Below are 16,965 nucleotides of genomic sequence, written 5' to 3' on the forward strand. Positions count from 1 at the left end.
GCTTTTACTGAGATTTTTCAGCATCATTTCACCTACCTCAATGACAGCCATTGTCTTCCAGCCAGAACATTCAGGTCTGTTGTTATACATGAAGAGGTAGCTAGCTTTAGTCTAGTCTAGAACTTTCTAAAAAATAACGTACAGAAAGCCAGGAGAACATTCCATGAAGTTAACTTTTTTAGTGGTTCTTAGGGACAAATGCCTTAATTTCTATTATGGTCAAAGAAAAGGGCCACTTAATACAGAATGCAGTTTAATCACTTAATACAGAATGCAGTCAGAGAACAGAGGTCATGCTCTTGGGGTGTCTCTCCATGGGCAGAATGATGCTTCTGCTTGTCCAAGAGGCTTCTATAAATCCAAGGTGCTCCTTTTAGACTCTAAGACTCTGGGTGGAACCAGATTTTTTAAAAGAAGGCTAAATAACAAAATTCTTAAGTATAACTGATAAAATGAAAATGATTCTTATTTTGAATATGTTTCTTGTATTAGAGTGAATTTCTAGACAGAGTCCACAAGTTAAAATTTATCAGAAATTTTAGTTTTGTTTTTGTATTACAAAGGTATCAAAAGAAAATAGAAACTAATGTTAATAGATTTGTTGTTTGGGGAAATCTGATTCCCAAAGAAGACCTTTTTTTAATGACAATACATGATGAGTTTATAGGATTGTCTCCCACCTACAGATAGTACCAGTGTTTTTAAATAATACGATTTTCATATTTTTGCTAACTTTGAGTAAGTATTTATTGAAAGCATAAACTGTGAAGATTCAAACAGACCTAGTTTTAGAGTTGACATTATAGGTCCAGTAAACGTATCTTTATGAAAACGTTTGACCTTCTTTCTACTGTCATTTTGCTCTTAAGTTATGGTGGTTCAGTTGGTAAAGAATCTGTCTGCAATGCAGGAAACCCTGGTTCAGTCCCTGGGTTGGGAAGATCCCCTGGAGAAGGAAATGGCAACCCGCTCCAGTATTTTTGCCTGGGAAATCTCATGGACAGAGGAGCCTGGCAGGCTACAGTCTATGGGGTCACATGAGTTGGACACGATTTAGTGACTAAACCTACCTACCTTGAAATAATAGATTCCAAGCATAAAAATAACTTACATTTCTAGATGTTAGTTGTTATTGTTTGCTTTTAATGGTATTAATATTTTTTCTTTTAGTCTCTTTTCCTAGAGGATTTGTTTTTTCATAACTTTATAGATTTTAGCTTGAAAGGATTCTAATTGGCAGTTAAGTTTTGATTTGTGGCTAGAAAATGGTTCTGCTTGTTCTAACTTTGATGCTTATACTTGCTAGGCTTAAATACAGGATGGTTGGATGTCCTCTTTGGATTTTTATTTCTTGAACAGAAGAGCTTTACTCAACTTGTTTGACTTCTGATTTGACCAGGAGAAAGAAGAAGAGTTTGACCTAGCCTTAGTTTGCCAGAGGGCTTTTGTACCCTGTAGCCTTGGGACAGCATGTTTATGCCATGCTGTGTTACACTGTGCCTGCCCCCCACAAAAATCTTAACACTTTTCTAAATCTTGCTAAATAGCTTTTATTGATTCTGGTCTTTTAATGCATACTTGATGTCTTGAGATAACTATTCAGACTTTTATGGATACCTTCTATAAATTTCCTTTTTATTTGGCTGGGTAGGGAGAAGAAATATTCCTCAGTTTTAACAGAAGTGATTTTGCAACTGAAATGATAGCACAATAGAGACATTAAAATTCTCTTTAGAAGAGGAGAAGTAATGATTCTGTAGACCTGTAGTTTATGGTGAGATCAGAGATAAAATCAGTCTGTTGAAATGCCATGTAACAAAGTCTGTGAGAAATGTGAGCTTTGTTCTCATTGGACATAAGCTGACCAAGAACCACGGCTTAGACGACTTCTTGTCATTTATTCCACACCACCCTCTATCCCCAGCCTTCTCCCTGGGAGAAGGGCCAAAGTTTGAGCCACGTGTTTGCTGTGAGCCCTTAAGATCATCATCTTTAAACAGAGTTAGGCAGGAAGGAGGCTCTGGCCTGGGGAAGGCCAGGCATTTGCCCAGCATGGGCAGGCAAGGGGGCTGGTTAAACTCACAGACGTGAGTCAGACTTTGGGTTCAGATCCCAGCTCTGCCACCTATTAGCTCTGCAAGTTTTTTCATCTCTTCGTGCCTCCAAACCCGAGCCAAGTATATCTACCCGACACGGATGTCTCAAGTATTAAATGGCACCAAATAAACACCCAGTGAACGCCAGCCTCTATTACTTTATTTGCTGGCATTCTTGAAATGCTTGAGTTCCCGTAAAAGTTTATTTTTGTACGTGCCATTAACATGGTAGCAGGGCTTATACTTTTGCACATTATGGCAGATGGCTAGAGTTTTCAGAACAAGCATAATGTAAATAATGTGTGTTTACTTGGTTATGCCTTTACCCAACATACAATCAGTTTATTTTCTGTGGCATGAGCATACGTGGGCCGAGTAGTGGGTCTGGTATGATTTCAGTAACACACGTGACCTTAGGATTAGTGTCTGGTAAAAATGATACTTAATTGTTTTGAGATCATCTACGACTGTATCGTGACAGTGAGATGGGCTGACTGAGCATGTGGCTGTGTGCTCATCAGCCTGTTGTGTTGGGGGCTGCTCTTATCACAGGCCCAGAAATCACTGGGAATTTGGCTCTTTGCTGGTGGCTCAATGATAAAGAATCTGGCTACTAATGCATGAGATGTGGGTTTGATCCTGGGTTGGGAAGATCCCTTGGAGAAGGACATGGCAACCCACTCTAGCGTTCTTGCCTGGGAAATCCCATGGACAGAGAAGCCAGGTGGGCTGCAGTCCTTGGGGTCACAGAAGAGTCACACAGGACTGAGCGACTAAATGACAAGAAGCTGGCAAATGAACCAGGAACATCTCTATCTTCACTGGTCTGTACGGTCACAGGGAGCTGAGGGTGCTGCCAGCAGACCCTCCTCAACACATCAGAGACCACACGAACAAAAACAATGACAGAAGATCCAGACACAACGTAATCTGAGGATTATGTAACCTATTGTTAGCATTTGAAAACTTTAAGACTTTGGAGGCACATTCTGATCTGTTTTTTCTTTTCTTTTTTAAGATTTTCCTTTCATCCTCAGCTTCATCTTTATTTACTTTTTTTTTTTTTTTTCCAATTTAAAAAAATGTTGGCTGCACTGTGCAGCTTATGAGATCTTAGTTGCCTGACCAGGGAATGAACCTGGGCCCTTGGCAGTGAGAGCAGAGTCGTAACCACTGGACTGCCAGGGAATTCCTTGTTACTTCTTTTATTAGGTCAAGCCATGTGAACTGGAAATATTAGCTTTTGACCTATAAAAATGGCAGTTTCATCTGTCCAGCCTAATGTATAAATACCAGACAAGATATACAACATTTTCCCTGCTAGCTGATTATATCTAAATACAGATACTTGTGATATAATATGGGTTAAAGATTGGCATTTAGATTTGCAATGCCAGTTTCTTATTTTGCTTTTGGGATAAACCTCAAGGAGATTGGGGTAAGAGGATTTTCATTACTTGCTTAATGATATTGTTTCATTCCATGTTAATTCCTCATTAAATCTTCTGCTCTGATGCCAAATCTTATGATAATGGGTGGCTTGGTGAGAGACCCAAATACTATCAACGGTTCATGAGTCAGATTCAGACTGAGGGTCACTTCCAGTGTAAGCCAACTTACTAAAGTCACAAGCTGCCCATCACTTGTTCAGAGTTCATTTGGACTATAAGTTAATAGTTACCCATTATATCAAAGCTCTTAGAACTATACTCAGTCACCAAAGGGATTCATTTGGGAAGCAGTATTTTAACACAACCAAATTCTGATTCAAATCCCAATCACAAAATGATTTCTATAGAAATATCCCTTTATTCTCTTCTCTGTCCCTGTTTCTCTTTGTACTACACTTTCTTGTTGACTGTACTATTACTAGTATAATTCTAATAGCATTGCATAATTAGTTCCTACCAAGACACTTCTTGCCCTGTGCTTTTGACCCAGATGAAAGAATGTAGATGAAAGAATGCCATCTTGAACATTCTTTCACTCATTCTTTGTGCAAACATTATTGAATACCTATTACAGGCCAGTCCCTATCCACAGGGGTTTATATTTGAGAAGAAGAGACAGAAGTGGACAGCATGATTGAGGGCTTAATTGGGATATTTCTACTGAGCGTGTGACGTGCACACAGAAAGTCCGTTAGGCCTCAGTGAGGGGAGTGTAGAAAGCCCAGAAAAGATGACTGAAACTAAGCAGTAGCTCACCAGGAGAAGGAAGAGAACTGTGTCAGGTAGAGGGAGCAGCAAGGCCAGTGGGCTTAGGTGAGTGAATGAAAGCCACTCGGTCATGTCCGACCCTTTGTGACCCCATGGGCTGTAGCCTGCCAAGCTCCTCTGTCTATGGAATTCTCCAGGCCAGAATTACTGGAATGGATATCTCTTCCCTTCTCCAAGGGATCTTCCCAACCCAGGGATTGAACTGGGGTCTCCTGCATTGCAGGTGAATTCTCTACCAGCTGAGCTACCAGGGAAGCCCTGGGCTTAGGTAAATAGGTGGGTAAATCTTCACACTTGGATCATATCAGAAAATGGATTAAAATAATTTGATTTGATTGTTTAGTTGTTAAGTCTTATCCAACTCTTCTGCAACCTTGCAGGTTGTAGCGTGCCAAGCTTGTCTTTCCATGGGATTTCCCAGACAAGAATACTGGAAATGGTTGCTATTTCCTTCTCCAGGGGATCTTCCCAACCCAGGGATCAAACCCTCATCTCCTGCATTGGCAGGCAGATTCTTTACCATGAGACTCCTCTAAAATAATATACATTTTCCTCACTATCGATATTTTTACTTCCACGGTATTGATTCTATTCTTTGCTCATTCTTATTAATATTTACAAATTGGTTCTGTGATAGGTTGTTTGGTCCGCATTTCCTTATGACTGCAATTTTTTAAATTGAAGTATAGTTAATTTACAACACTATGGTAGTTTTAGGCGGATAGCAAAGTGATTGCATTTTACTCATGTATTCCTCTTCAGATTCTTTTCCACTATAGGTTATTACAAGATCTTGCAATATAGATTACAGTATAGTTACCTGTGCTATATAGTAGGTCCTTGTGGTTTATCTCTTTTATACATACTAGTGTGTATATGTCAATCTCAGATTCTTAATTTATTTCCTCACCTCTTTCTCCTTTGGTAACAATAAGTTTGTTTTCTATGTTTATGAGTCTATTTCTGTTTTATAAATAAGTTCATCTGTATCTTTTTTAGATTCTACATATAAGTGATACCATATGATATTTGTCTTTTTTCTGATTTACTTCACTCAGTATGATAATCTCTACACCCAACTGTGTAGCTGCAAATGGCATTATTTCATTCTTTTTTATGACTGCGTAGTATTCCATTGTGTGTGTGTGTGTGTGTGTGTGTGTGTGTGTGTGTGTGTGTGTGTGTGTGTGTACACATGTACGTACATACATACATATATGCCACATCTTTATCTGTTCCTCTGTCAATGGACATTTAGGTTGCTTCCATATATGATTGCAGTTTTAAAATTCATATTATTATGTTCTTCATCTTGTCTTTGAGACCTCATTTAATTGAATTCATATTCTTCTTAAACTATTTATAAAGAGAAGCAACTGTTGAGGATTTCTTCCTGTTCCTTGAGTTTTGTTTTCTTCTGATAGAGAGATGGGGATCAAAGATAAAATCACTGTGTTGGTCCATGACTTTTCTGTCTCTCTCTTTCCCCTCCTTGTTACAGTTTGGGTAGTTTCATGCATTTCTTTTCATTTTGATCATGCTTGGGTAGTTCAGGTCACATTTTCTATGTGTTCTGATATAATGAGGACCACCTTCTGACCCATTTGCCATATGTCAGATGACGCGGTGTTTTTCTCTGTTTATTTTGTGATCCATTCACGTTGGTTGTTGCTGTGTGTGTGCGTGCCAAGTCACTCAGTCACGTTCGACTCTGCGACACCATGGACCGTAGCCTGCCAGGCTTCTCTGTCCGTGGGATTCTCCGGGCAGGAATATTGGAGTGGATTGCCACTTCCTTCTCCAGGGAATCTTCCTGGCCCAGGGATCAAACCCTTGTCTCCTGTATCTTCTCATTGGCAGGCGGGTTCTTTACCTCTAGAGCCACCTGGGAAGCCCCTGTTGTTGCTATAGCCTAATGTAAGAGCCCGAGGAGGGGGAAAACCAAACTGAGGTGGAATGTGGTCTCCACTGGGATACTGGGGCTCAGACGTCCCCCTGCTAAGAGTTTGCTAAACGTTCTGCATCACTGTTCACGTTGCTTGCTTAAGGTTGGGGGAATGGGTCTGCCAGAGTCAGCCTGCTTTTAATTCATTCCTCCCATCCCTGGTGAATTTCTAGAGGCTTCATTCCAGTCAAGACCAGCTTTACACTTGACTTACCATCTTTTCACTCATTCGTCTCCTGAAGCAGTTTCTGCTGCTCCTAGAGCAGAAGATCGAGAAGGCCACACACTTTACTTCCTTTTCTGTATCTTCAGAAATTTGTTTCTTAGCTTGATCTTGTGGTTCTGAAGTTTAATATATTAGGTTATATATCTTTGGATGCTCTTGGTGTAGTATTTTTGCCAGTTTTTAGTAATTGTGTTTTTTAGGGCGCTGTTGCTCATTTTGTTACTTGTGGGAAGGATATTCTGTGATTTAGCTTTCAGCAGTCATCATGACCTGATTGTTTTGCCAGTTAGATGACCACAGACAACCTTTCTAGCTCTAACTGATTCATTTTCTAAGGATTCAGCCAAGATTTCTTCGGTTTGGAAGTAAATTTACTTATTGTTTATTCAACAAACATAAGGAGAAGTATGTTAAGGTCATAGATCATGACTCTGGGAGGCACCGTTGGCCCACCTGCCTCCGTCTTAACAGATGCCCATGCTGATTGGTGGCCTAAGTTTGGGTCAGAGGAAAGAACTTGGTGTCTGCTCCTTCCCTCCGTTGCCATGCAAGCTCCATCAGTTCTCCGTATTTTTACATCGTCATGTGCCTAGGCAAGGTTGTTTAGCAGCCCTGTCCAAGAAGTCATCATGCCTGATCCATGAATCAGTTTGTCTCAGATGCCATAAAAGCAATGTGACTTTGCAAACACCACCCAATCCCTTGGGAGACTTACCGCTTCTGGGATGAAAACGTCCATCAGTTCTAGAAACTAGAGCCTCAAATGCCTATGTAATTGCCCTAGTTGGCAGTCTTGCTCGGAATCATCCTTTTTCCATGGCACAGGCTGTGTGAGAATTGAAGGCACTTGGGAATGAGTGGGTTTGGTGTTTGGCTTTAGTCTTCAGTGTGCCTGAGACCATGGATGTGTTTTGGGTAACACTCCCCCATTCTTTACAGAAAGACCTAAAGAACTGTTGCCTACTTTTCCATAACTTTTTCATCTCAACTTCCCTATTTTGTACGACCAGCAGGGGTCTCTGACCTGTGGGCAGGGTGACATAATCTCAAGCAGTCAAATATTCCAAAGATTTACAGAATGAAGGGGAAGTCGGTTCCTTTTCCGTCACTTAACATCTCTCTTCTCCCAACTCCTTTCATGAGAAGGAAAGGCATTTTCTCTGCTCCATGGAAACTTGCAGAATCATGATGGGTGAGCTTACTTGTTACTGAAATCTCCCTAGACTTGGCTGTAAGATTCCTGAGGTCTTATATGTTCTTCCTTCCTTACAGTAAAAGTAGCAGCATTATTTGGGGGTAACTAAAAGCAATTAAGAGTTTGTGAATTTTAAGCAAAAGAAGAGAGTTTATTGGGGATTGTAGTATCCCTTCGTTGTTCTTTTGGCTTTATAGTTCGTTTTTCAATAGTTTCTTTCAATGAATTAAGTGCTGACAAGCCTTTGCCTCTAGAGGATGGTAACATTACCTCAAATTCTCACATACTTTATACAAATACGAGTATCATGAAATTATCTTCTCCTCCTCTGCCTCCTTCTCCTCCGCCTTCAAATCTGGCGACAACTAGTTAATTTTGAAGCTGCCAGAGAGATTATTTCAGTGTTACACTGCACCTCTGGGAGAAGAATGGAATTTCATTTTTTTTTTCCATATGCTGACTAAAATCTCTTCATTTCAGAGGACAATGATGTCACCAGCTAATGAACAAAATATTTCTTGCTAAACAGATGAGTCCTCCCCTGACTCCTTTGTGAAATAAGGGGGAAGAAAAAACCCACAATGTGTTTCCTATTTTATATAGTTACTCTGACAACTCATAAACACTTTTGAAAGTAATTCTAACTTCTTCAAAAAGTGAAACGAATTTTTGTGTAAACATAAAGAATAGCACATTAACTGGATGGCTGTGACCAGAAGGCCCCTGCCATGGCCGGATGATGATGACTGGTAATGCTGATACGAAAGTCCCAGCCAGAGCCAATGTACTGCCCCTAAGGTAGGGAGTGACCTCAAATGCATCACTCCTTGGACCAGTGGAGGGAGATCAGGCATGTTGGAGGGATTATGAAATCAAGCTTGGAGAAGAGGAGAGCCGTGAAGCTGTTGTTGACCGGTGTCACATGCTGTTTATAAAGGGAGCAGCGTCAGCTGAGCTCTTCTTTGACTGTCCAGATAGGCAGGCATGTGAGGTCAGCAGGAGCCATGTAAACAGTGGAGTTTTAGGCTCATACAGGACCTTGGAAATGTCCCCAAAGCCTTGGCGAGTGTCTGTCCCCTCACTGAAGCATGTCTCTGTTTCCCCAACCAGAAGTGAGTTCACCCATTTCTGAACCCCTGTTTCTCTTGGGACCTTCCTACCCCCAGACTTCTAGAGTATAACTTTTGTAAGTCCAGGTCAAGCCAGCTTACTCATGTACTTTTGATTCTTTTCCCTTCCTAATGCTTTGAATCAGTACATCCATCCATTGATTCCAATCAGGAAATATCTATTGTAAATGGAAAAGAATATCGTGATGTTCAGTGTCAGCAATTGTGTGCAGAAATAGGTATTCTTTTTATACTCCTTGTGAGAATTTAAAATAATAAAATATTTCTTATGAGCAAATTAATATGTATCAAAAGACTTGGCGATATGCCCATTCTTTATCCATCAATTCAGCAATCTAATCACTTATTCTAAAAAAAAAACGATGTACTAGACACACTGAAAATTTTATGACACAGTGTTCATCAGAGTATTTTTTTATAATGCTGAAAAATTAGAAACATGCAAATGTTCCAGTGATTGAGAGCATTATTTAAGTAAATTATAGTAGGTATCTATGACTGAATACCATTGAATCATTAATGCAGTGTTATATTTTATTTGCTAAGTATTTGTTGATGTCGGCAGACATTCAAAACATATTAATTTTTAAAAACAGGTTATAAAACAGTTTGAACAGTGTATTTGAGAACCCCAGTGTTTCTCCAAAGGAAACCTTGAGAGCAACAATGTCTCTCAAAGAGGGTCACAATTATCAGTGGGCACTTTGTTTCTGTTTACACCTGTGTTTATGTGAGGGAGGCTTTGGGGACGTTGATAGTGACTGTGACTGTGGGGGCTGGAGTCGCTAAAGATCACAAAGTCATTCTTTTTGTTTGTTTATTTTTTTAAAAAGTAACAGAGGTGTATTGTGTGTGTGCATATGTGCACGCACACAAAGAAATAAGCCAAAATGTTACCGATGTTTCTGATCAGGAAAATATAAGCATTTTCTTTTTTCCTCTATCTATATCTTCCAAAATTTCTAATGAAAAATAGACCGTGTGTTAATAGGGTAAACAGTAAATGTTGCTGAAATACAGACAGAGAAATGGAAATGACAGTGCTCTTTGTCTTCTTGAAGTTTAGTGAAGGACTAATAATAGTGTGATAACATACTGAGCTCAGTCCCAAGATACTCTGTTGGCTGCTGTGCAACCACCTGGCATAAGGAAGATGAGGAAGAAGGCCAGGAAGGCTTTCCAGAGGAGGTGACACATAAACTGAACCTTGAAGGATGAGCAGGAGTTAGGGAAGTAGATGGGGCAGGCAAAGATCATCCCAGAAAGGAACCAGCAAGTGCAGAGGTGTGCAGGCACATGAGACATGGGGTGTCTGAGGTGCTGTGAGGAAGTCGGAGGATAAGAACCAGGTGCTATGAGTGGCTATTCCCACATAGTATCCACATAGCTGAGCACAGCATACACAGAAGCTGGAGATGAGAGCTCTGACTCTGCAGGCCTACATTTCACAATATGGCCTTTGAACTTTGCGCTGGGGACCTAAAGAGCATTCCCTTAGGGTGGGAGTCAGATGCTCAAATCTGTCCTCTGCAAATTTGCACACCTCTTGTGTGCTGGGTAAGTTCAAGTCCACTACCCAGTGAGCAAGACCAGCGATGCTCCTCCTTTGTGAAGTGGATCCTCCCTGTTTCCTTCTTGCTTCCACCAAGAAACTTCCCAAGGGTGGCCTGGCTCAGCCTAGTTTTTCAAATATCCTGAGATTTCCTCTAATACAGAGCAAGGGCTGGGAGCTATGGGGCTGGGGAGTCTCAGCTTCCTCAAATTGTGCATGGATTATCTGCCAAAGGCCCACCATGGGCACCCTGCATGCGTGGCTTTCCACATGAAGTGTCTCCATAAATAGCTGACTTCTCCTGTCGCCATTAAAAAGGGTGAGTAAGGAGTACGAGGCCACTGTGAGCACAAATAGGAGATAGGTTCTATCTTTCAGCCGCCTCCCAGAACCTGGCTCATCAATGCCTGGCTCCTGCTGTCTTACACGGTAGAGGCTTTGCAACCTAACGGGCTCCCCTCCCAGTCAAGGTCTCCCTTCATCTTCTCCGGAACCCGAGGAGGCTTGCCACTGCCTATTTTATAAATGATAGTTCACAAGTGGCTTAAAGGCACCCTCTGTCTGTGGGACTCCTGTTTTCTGTCTCCGAGTGCCACTCAGAATCATCTGTGCATCTCAACACACTGCTCAGACTCAGCCTCAAATGTTGTCCATCATCACTTGCTTTTATGTGTTTTCCTTGCCTTTGCTTATCTACACGGGCACCTAAAACAGCAGTTTGTAAGAATTAAAATAGGTCTTGTTTGAATTCCGATCAGTAATAGAGAGACTGCAGCTGTAATAAGCACTTATTACCGAGCTCCAGTGGTCAATTGTATGCAGTTATGTACACCATTTGTAAAAACAACAGCACTTTAAGACAAATGTTATTAGACCAAACGTACGTGGAGGTACACGAAACCCCATAGAAGTAGAGGGATTTGCTAGAGGACTTGGAAATTAATCCCAGGCTGTTCTAGCTCCAATGTCGAGGAGTATTTCCCCACCATCTTTGGGGTGTACACATTTTCTTAGTTTTCATTAAATGACAGAGAAATTCAAGTGAGATGTCTACTGACAGCCTTAAGGAATTCTAAGCACGATAATGCATGCAGTGTGGTTGTCAGTCTTGGGTGAAGAAAGCCTGGGTAGAGTTAGGGTGATGCAGGAGGGAAGCCATGAAGCATCCCAGTCGTCTGCTACCATTTACCATCTGGGAGACCAGGTCATGCATGCAGATCCTTAGCCCAGAGCCTGGGAATTGCGAGTGTTTGATAAATCCAGGTGTTTGAAGTCTGACATTGGGAAAGCACCTGTCACCGTTTGCGGTACACGTGGGGCTTCCCAGATGGTGGTGGGAACGGGGCATATGTGAAACCAGAGAGGGCGTCAGGGAAACGGCTTTGTGAAATTGGGAAGAGGTAGCCTAGGGAAGAAAGTTCCATAAATGATGAGAGGAGACACTTTTGGAGGGCAGAAAATTTCAGGGAAAGGGAGTTTCGTGAAGAGTACACGTGTGTGTGCTAAGTTGCTTCAGTCATGTCCGACTGTTTGTGACCCTATGGACTCTAGCCCACCAGGCTTCTCTGTCCATGGGATTCTCCAGACAAGCATCCTGGAGTGGGTTGCCATACCCTCCTCCAGGGGATCTTCTTCACCCAGGGATCGAACCCGAGTCTCTTATGTCTCCTGCATTGGCAGACAGGTTCTTTACCACTAGCGCCACCTGGGAAATCCTCATGCAGAATGAGAGAAGCCCAAGGCATCCAAGGAAGGAGAACAGGAAAGGTGCCCAGGAAAAGGAGCTCTGGTGGTCAGTGGTACCCCCCTGGGATCTCTGCTATGTGATGACCCAAAAAGAGCGGGGGCGGCCCTTGAATAGTGTAAATAAAGATCTGCATGGTGGGAGAGGCACCTAGGAGTGAGCAGCTCAAACTGCAGTGGGAATACATGACTTCCCCAACTGAGTGAATTTAGCCCTGAAAATAGACATGGCCTGCAACCCATGTCTTGGATTCTTTGTAGGGGTTTTCAGTCCTGCCTTTTGAAATGATGTTCTATTTAAGTAGCAGCATGTGATGTCGCTCCCTAGACAGCCCTGAGAAAATTAAATGACCATCTTTTGACAGAATCCCCATGCTCAAATTTTAGAATCCAAGAGAACTCAGCTGCTCTGAAACAACTGATCATTGAAACAGGTAAGACAGTTTTAGAAGCATCAGTCAACGTCCTACATTTACTCTAGTGGCTAAACCGGAAAGAATAAAAAGCAGGGAGAGAGACAGAAAGTGACAACTTTAGGAGAAAAACCACAATCATAAGTTTTAATTCAGGAGTTTCAAAAATAGCCTTTGGAAGGTGTCTATTTTCAATCGCAATGGCTCCCTTCAGGGGGTGTTGAGAAGACTTATCTGCAAAAGAGATCTTTTTTCAGTTCAGTCATTTTTGAGGGTGAGTCCTTGTCCCGGACTTGCTCAGATTCTCGCGTTCTTTTTTTTTTTTTTTTTTCTTTCTCTGGAATTCCATAGACAGTAATTAAGGAACTGGAGGCCAGCGGGAGGTCAGGGAGCCTTCGTCAGTGAAAACAGGGATTGTTTGCCACGTACAACACTCCCTTTTTTCCTTGTGGTGAATAGGAGATTTGCTTAGAGCTGATGACTTATGCCTTTCTTACAAGTTATGCAGTGAGCAAGGAACTGGGAGATCAGTCAGCAGGCAGCAAGCGGCTAATTGAAACCAGTGTCTTCACTTTCTTCGGATCGTAAGCTGTCCCGCGGAGCCTGCCCGATCATGTAACTCCCAGGGAGCATGGTCCGGGAGAGCCTCACCATCACTTTGCGATTACGGAGGGGTCGAGTGGGAGTGAAGACGCGCTCTGAGTGGGGAGGGGGTGGGGGTCCCGGACACGCTCAGCGTCACCCCCGAGGCCTGCTCAATGCCGAAGCCGGTAAGTTTGCTGGACTTATTTCATGCCGAGGGGTGGGGGACCTGTGCTTCTGTCACTTCAAGTAAAAGCTTTTCTCATCATTCCTGACTATGGTGCTTCCCCCTTTCCTGATCAAGTTCCTCTTGATCCTTCCTTCTAGTCCCTTACTTACTTCCCTACCTTGTAACCCAGAGCATTCTTTCCTAGCTTGCTCATTCAAGACTAAGGCATAGGTTTTGCGGGGAGAGGAGTGATTATTATTGAGAATAAAGCAGGATACGAGGGGTTGGGTGTACATGGGTTGGGAGCTTAGTTGCCACTCGCCGAGGCTTTTCACGCGGAAGACTTGGCTTCAGGCAGTATTGCAAATGGCTTTTCTCCTAAAGGAGATCGGTTTCCTTCTCCTAACATGAAGGTTTAGTACCATTGACATCGTGTGAGTTTCACAGGCGAATACCTTGCCAATTTCAGAATACTTTTCAGGAGTGCATAAATGTAATGTTCCCTACGTGGCTCCGGGGGAGATACGTTGACTTAGTCGGGACATGTTTGGAGCTGGGGAAGCAAGCTGAGTGAGTGTGTTTCTGCAGAAGGCGCAGTTGTAATCCTGTGCTCAGCAAGGTCTCCAGCGGTCCCCCAAAGGGTTCTAGTTGCTCCGTGCAAGTTCAGATTAGGCTTTATTACAAGAGGTTACTGCTTTGCCTGCAGGACTGCCACGCAGCTTTTGGAAAGCATTTGTTCTAGTGCATCACCGTTTGCGAGAACTGTTTGTTACAAGGTCAGGGGCAAGTGAAGCATCTGTTACGACCTGCATTGACAGGCTTCAGTTTGATCAGTAAGGCCATGCTTTCAGTTTGCTCCAGCACACGCATTTTTGTATTTACAGATGCTATTAATTGTGTTCCCTTTTTTTCTGATTATCCTTAATGTAGCTGTGTTATAAAAAGTTCTCCGCGCTGGCTCCGTGTCTTTCCCATTAGAACATTGCACATGTGTCAAGGAAGCACATATTCCAAAAGAAGCTGAGAAAGAGGGAGGCTCCACCCTCTGTTGCAAGCCAAACGGGCCCCATAGTCTCCTCATTCAGCACCCTGGCGGGAGAATGGTGTACTCTCTCTTTAAAGCAGCTATAGTTTTGTGCCTTGGCTTGGTCAATTTGTTATGGTTTAAAACTGTGGAGCCAGCTGTCTGCAATCTGATGTAATGTTGCCATGGAAACCAGAAATGAAACACTTAAGCATTCACCACAGAATTACTACATATAGCATTAGCCAAAGTAATTAAAAGTTGAGCCATATGGGCTTTCTGGTGGAAAAATCTGCAAGACGGAGGTTGGAAATCAAATGTTTCTATTTACAATATTGTAAATCCACTTTTCCACATCCTCTGGTGGGATAAATCTATTGCCTTTTCTACTAAAGGTTTAGAGGTGAAGGGTTGTATACAGATGATTGAGTTTCCACCTTCTAATTTAGAATCTGGTCAAATTAAGGTTTATTTTAGTACTCTGACCTGGGCCAAGACAGGGAGGGTAGGTGATAGCATCTTGTGTTTGAATGTGTATAAACATATACTGTTATTTTTTTTCTCTTTAGTTTATTTAAAGCCTGGTTTTATAATAGCATTGAGTCTATTTCTTGGAATCAGTCATTCATTTTATATTCAATGCAGATTTCCTTCATCTTCTACAAAGTTCCTCTAAGTATGAGGATTTCCTTTATATACACATATCTATTTCTTAATTTTAAAAAACTTAAAAGAGATTCTCACACCCCCATCTCACACGTACATTTCTGAGGGTGTATTTTCTGAATAAAAAGACAAGTCTCTTTTTTCCAACATTTCGGAAGTGGCACATGCGTTTTTAAAAGGAGAAACATGAAATGAGGAATTTAAGCTTTACTGCCTAGTTTAAAAGAAAAATGCATGCCGTTTACAGAGTCTTTATGTTGAAACAGCTGGAGAGGATTTTTTTTAAGGCAAATATTTCACAACTCTTCTTCCTCTGGACCCAGGAGGAAGTGAGAAGTCAACACCTCTCTCAATAAAAAGCATCCTTGGGATATACTGTTTACCTCCAGTGACTTCTGGGCTCACAAAGAGGAGATTTTCTATTTTAAAAATGATAATAATAAGATATACATATATTTCTTGAATGACCGATTTTATCCTACATTTCTCTTCATATAAATAGTGCTGTGTCATCTATCTTGTCTAGTATCCCCAAACATGCTACTGCAAAGAAAGTTATTGGTTGCCATGATTTGTGATTTGTCAGTGGCAGATGCCTCCAAACTTTTAATTTTTTTCAAGAAAAATAAAAATAATAATTCAAAATTCTGAAGAGTTCTTTCTCAAAAAATAGATGGAACACGTGAAAGTAATGAAATAAGTACCTGGAATATGTTCTTTTTCACCCCAGTGAATTTGAGAAGAGGAAAGTAGAGCTGGTGGGGATGGGGAGGTGTCATTACCTTTAAATCTGTTGTCCTGGTTTAACTATTTTGATTTCTTCCTGAAAATTTCCTTCCGTTAGTGTGTTTCCTACAAGTGATTTGTATCTTTATGACTCAAGATTTTTGTATTGTCCCTTTCCAGATCCTCTTTCTCTTTTTACTCCCCTTCCCACCCCTACACACACCCATGCACACCGCCACCAGCAACCCCAAGCTAGGTATGAATGATATTCATTCTATGATGTAACTTCCTGAATCTTGCTTATGAACAACCTGTGCTTATTTCAGGGCTACCCAGGTGGAGCTAGTGGTAAAGAACCTGCCTGCCAACGCAGGAGATGTAAGAGACGTTGGTTCGATCCCTGGGTTGGGAAGATCCTCTGGAGGAGGGCATGGCAACCCACTCCAGTATTCTTGCCTGGAGAATCCCTTGGACAGAGGAGCCTGGCAGGCTACAGTCCATAGGGTCACAAGAGTTGGACACGACTGAAGCAACTTAGCACGCACACACACACATGCTTACTTCATTTCCACGTGACTTCAGAATTTTTAATGTGAGGGTTATAGACAGTCTAGATTTGTAGGTACAGAAACTTTCTGTGGTTGAATGTTGACTCTTCTTCTATTAGAAGTACTTGGTTTTTGAGAGACAGAGGCAGAATGTTTTTCAGTGTTTATGTGTAATTCCATGCACTGTGGTTTTGTTCAGGTGCTGATTACCCAGAATGAGGGGTTAACCAAGTTCTCATTCCTCTGGTTGACCAGTCTGACTGTCCCATCATACACCAGCAAGTCATGCAAGAAAAAGTAAAGTTCCAATCAGACAATTATGTAGTAGAAGCTGTACTTATTATTTTATTTTAATGTGTTACCTTTTAAGTTTTAGACCAAATGCATTAAGCATGATGGCCAGCATGCAATGTATCCTCCTTCCACGATTATCTGGGGGCCTAATTTCTACTCTTCATTACCAGCAGTTAACTTTTCTGAAATGTGTATGCAACATTTTACCTAGGACCTTTTTTTTTTTTAAGAGAAATTGGATGTAGATACTGATATACTTCACATAAGGAAAGTCTGAGAAATACCCCTCTCCTGATGACATGCCGTTTCATGGGTTATAATAATTATTCTTTAAGGAGTGAATGGTTTACTTATAGTCTTGCAGGGAGAAAGTACAATGGCTCCAATGCTGGGAACCCCAGGGCCAAGACAGAGGCCAGGAAGTGGGTCGTATATCC

General features: G+C 41.7%; 1 protein-coding gene across 4 annotated transcripts in view; it reads left to right on the forward strand.

The window, feature by feature from the left end:
• The window catches only part of SASH1 (SAM and SH3 domain containing 1), a 344,484-nt gene that overhangs the window by 288,266 nt on the left and 39,253 nt on the right, over positions 1 to 16,965 (forward strand). Inside the window, exon 1 of one of the 4 annotated variants that reach the window (XM_040238651.1) lies at positions 12,103 to 13,289. The exons of the other annotated variants lie outside the window; for them this stretch is intronic. Within the exon in view, the coding sequence (XP_040094585.1) occupies positions 13,278 to 13,289 (12 nt within the window). The 5' untranslated portion in view covers positions 12,103 to 13,277. Of the gene's footprint in view, positions 1 to 12,102; positions 13,290 to 16,965 lie in introns of those variants that run through there. 4 annotated transcript variants of the gene reach the window in all.

This window comes from Oryx dammah, unplaced genomic scaffold (assembly GCF_014754425.2).
Source record: "Oryx dammah isolate SB20612 unplaced genomic scaffold, SCBI_Odam_1.1 HiC_scaffold_4, whole genome shotgun sequence".
In the NCBI taxonomy this organism is placed as follows: Eukaryota; Metazoa; Chordata; class Mammalia; order Artiodactyla; family Bovidae; genus Oryx; species Oryx dammah.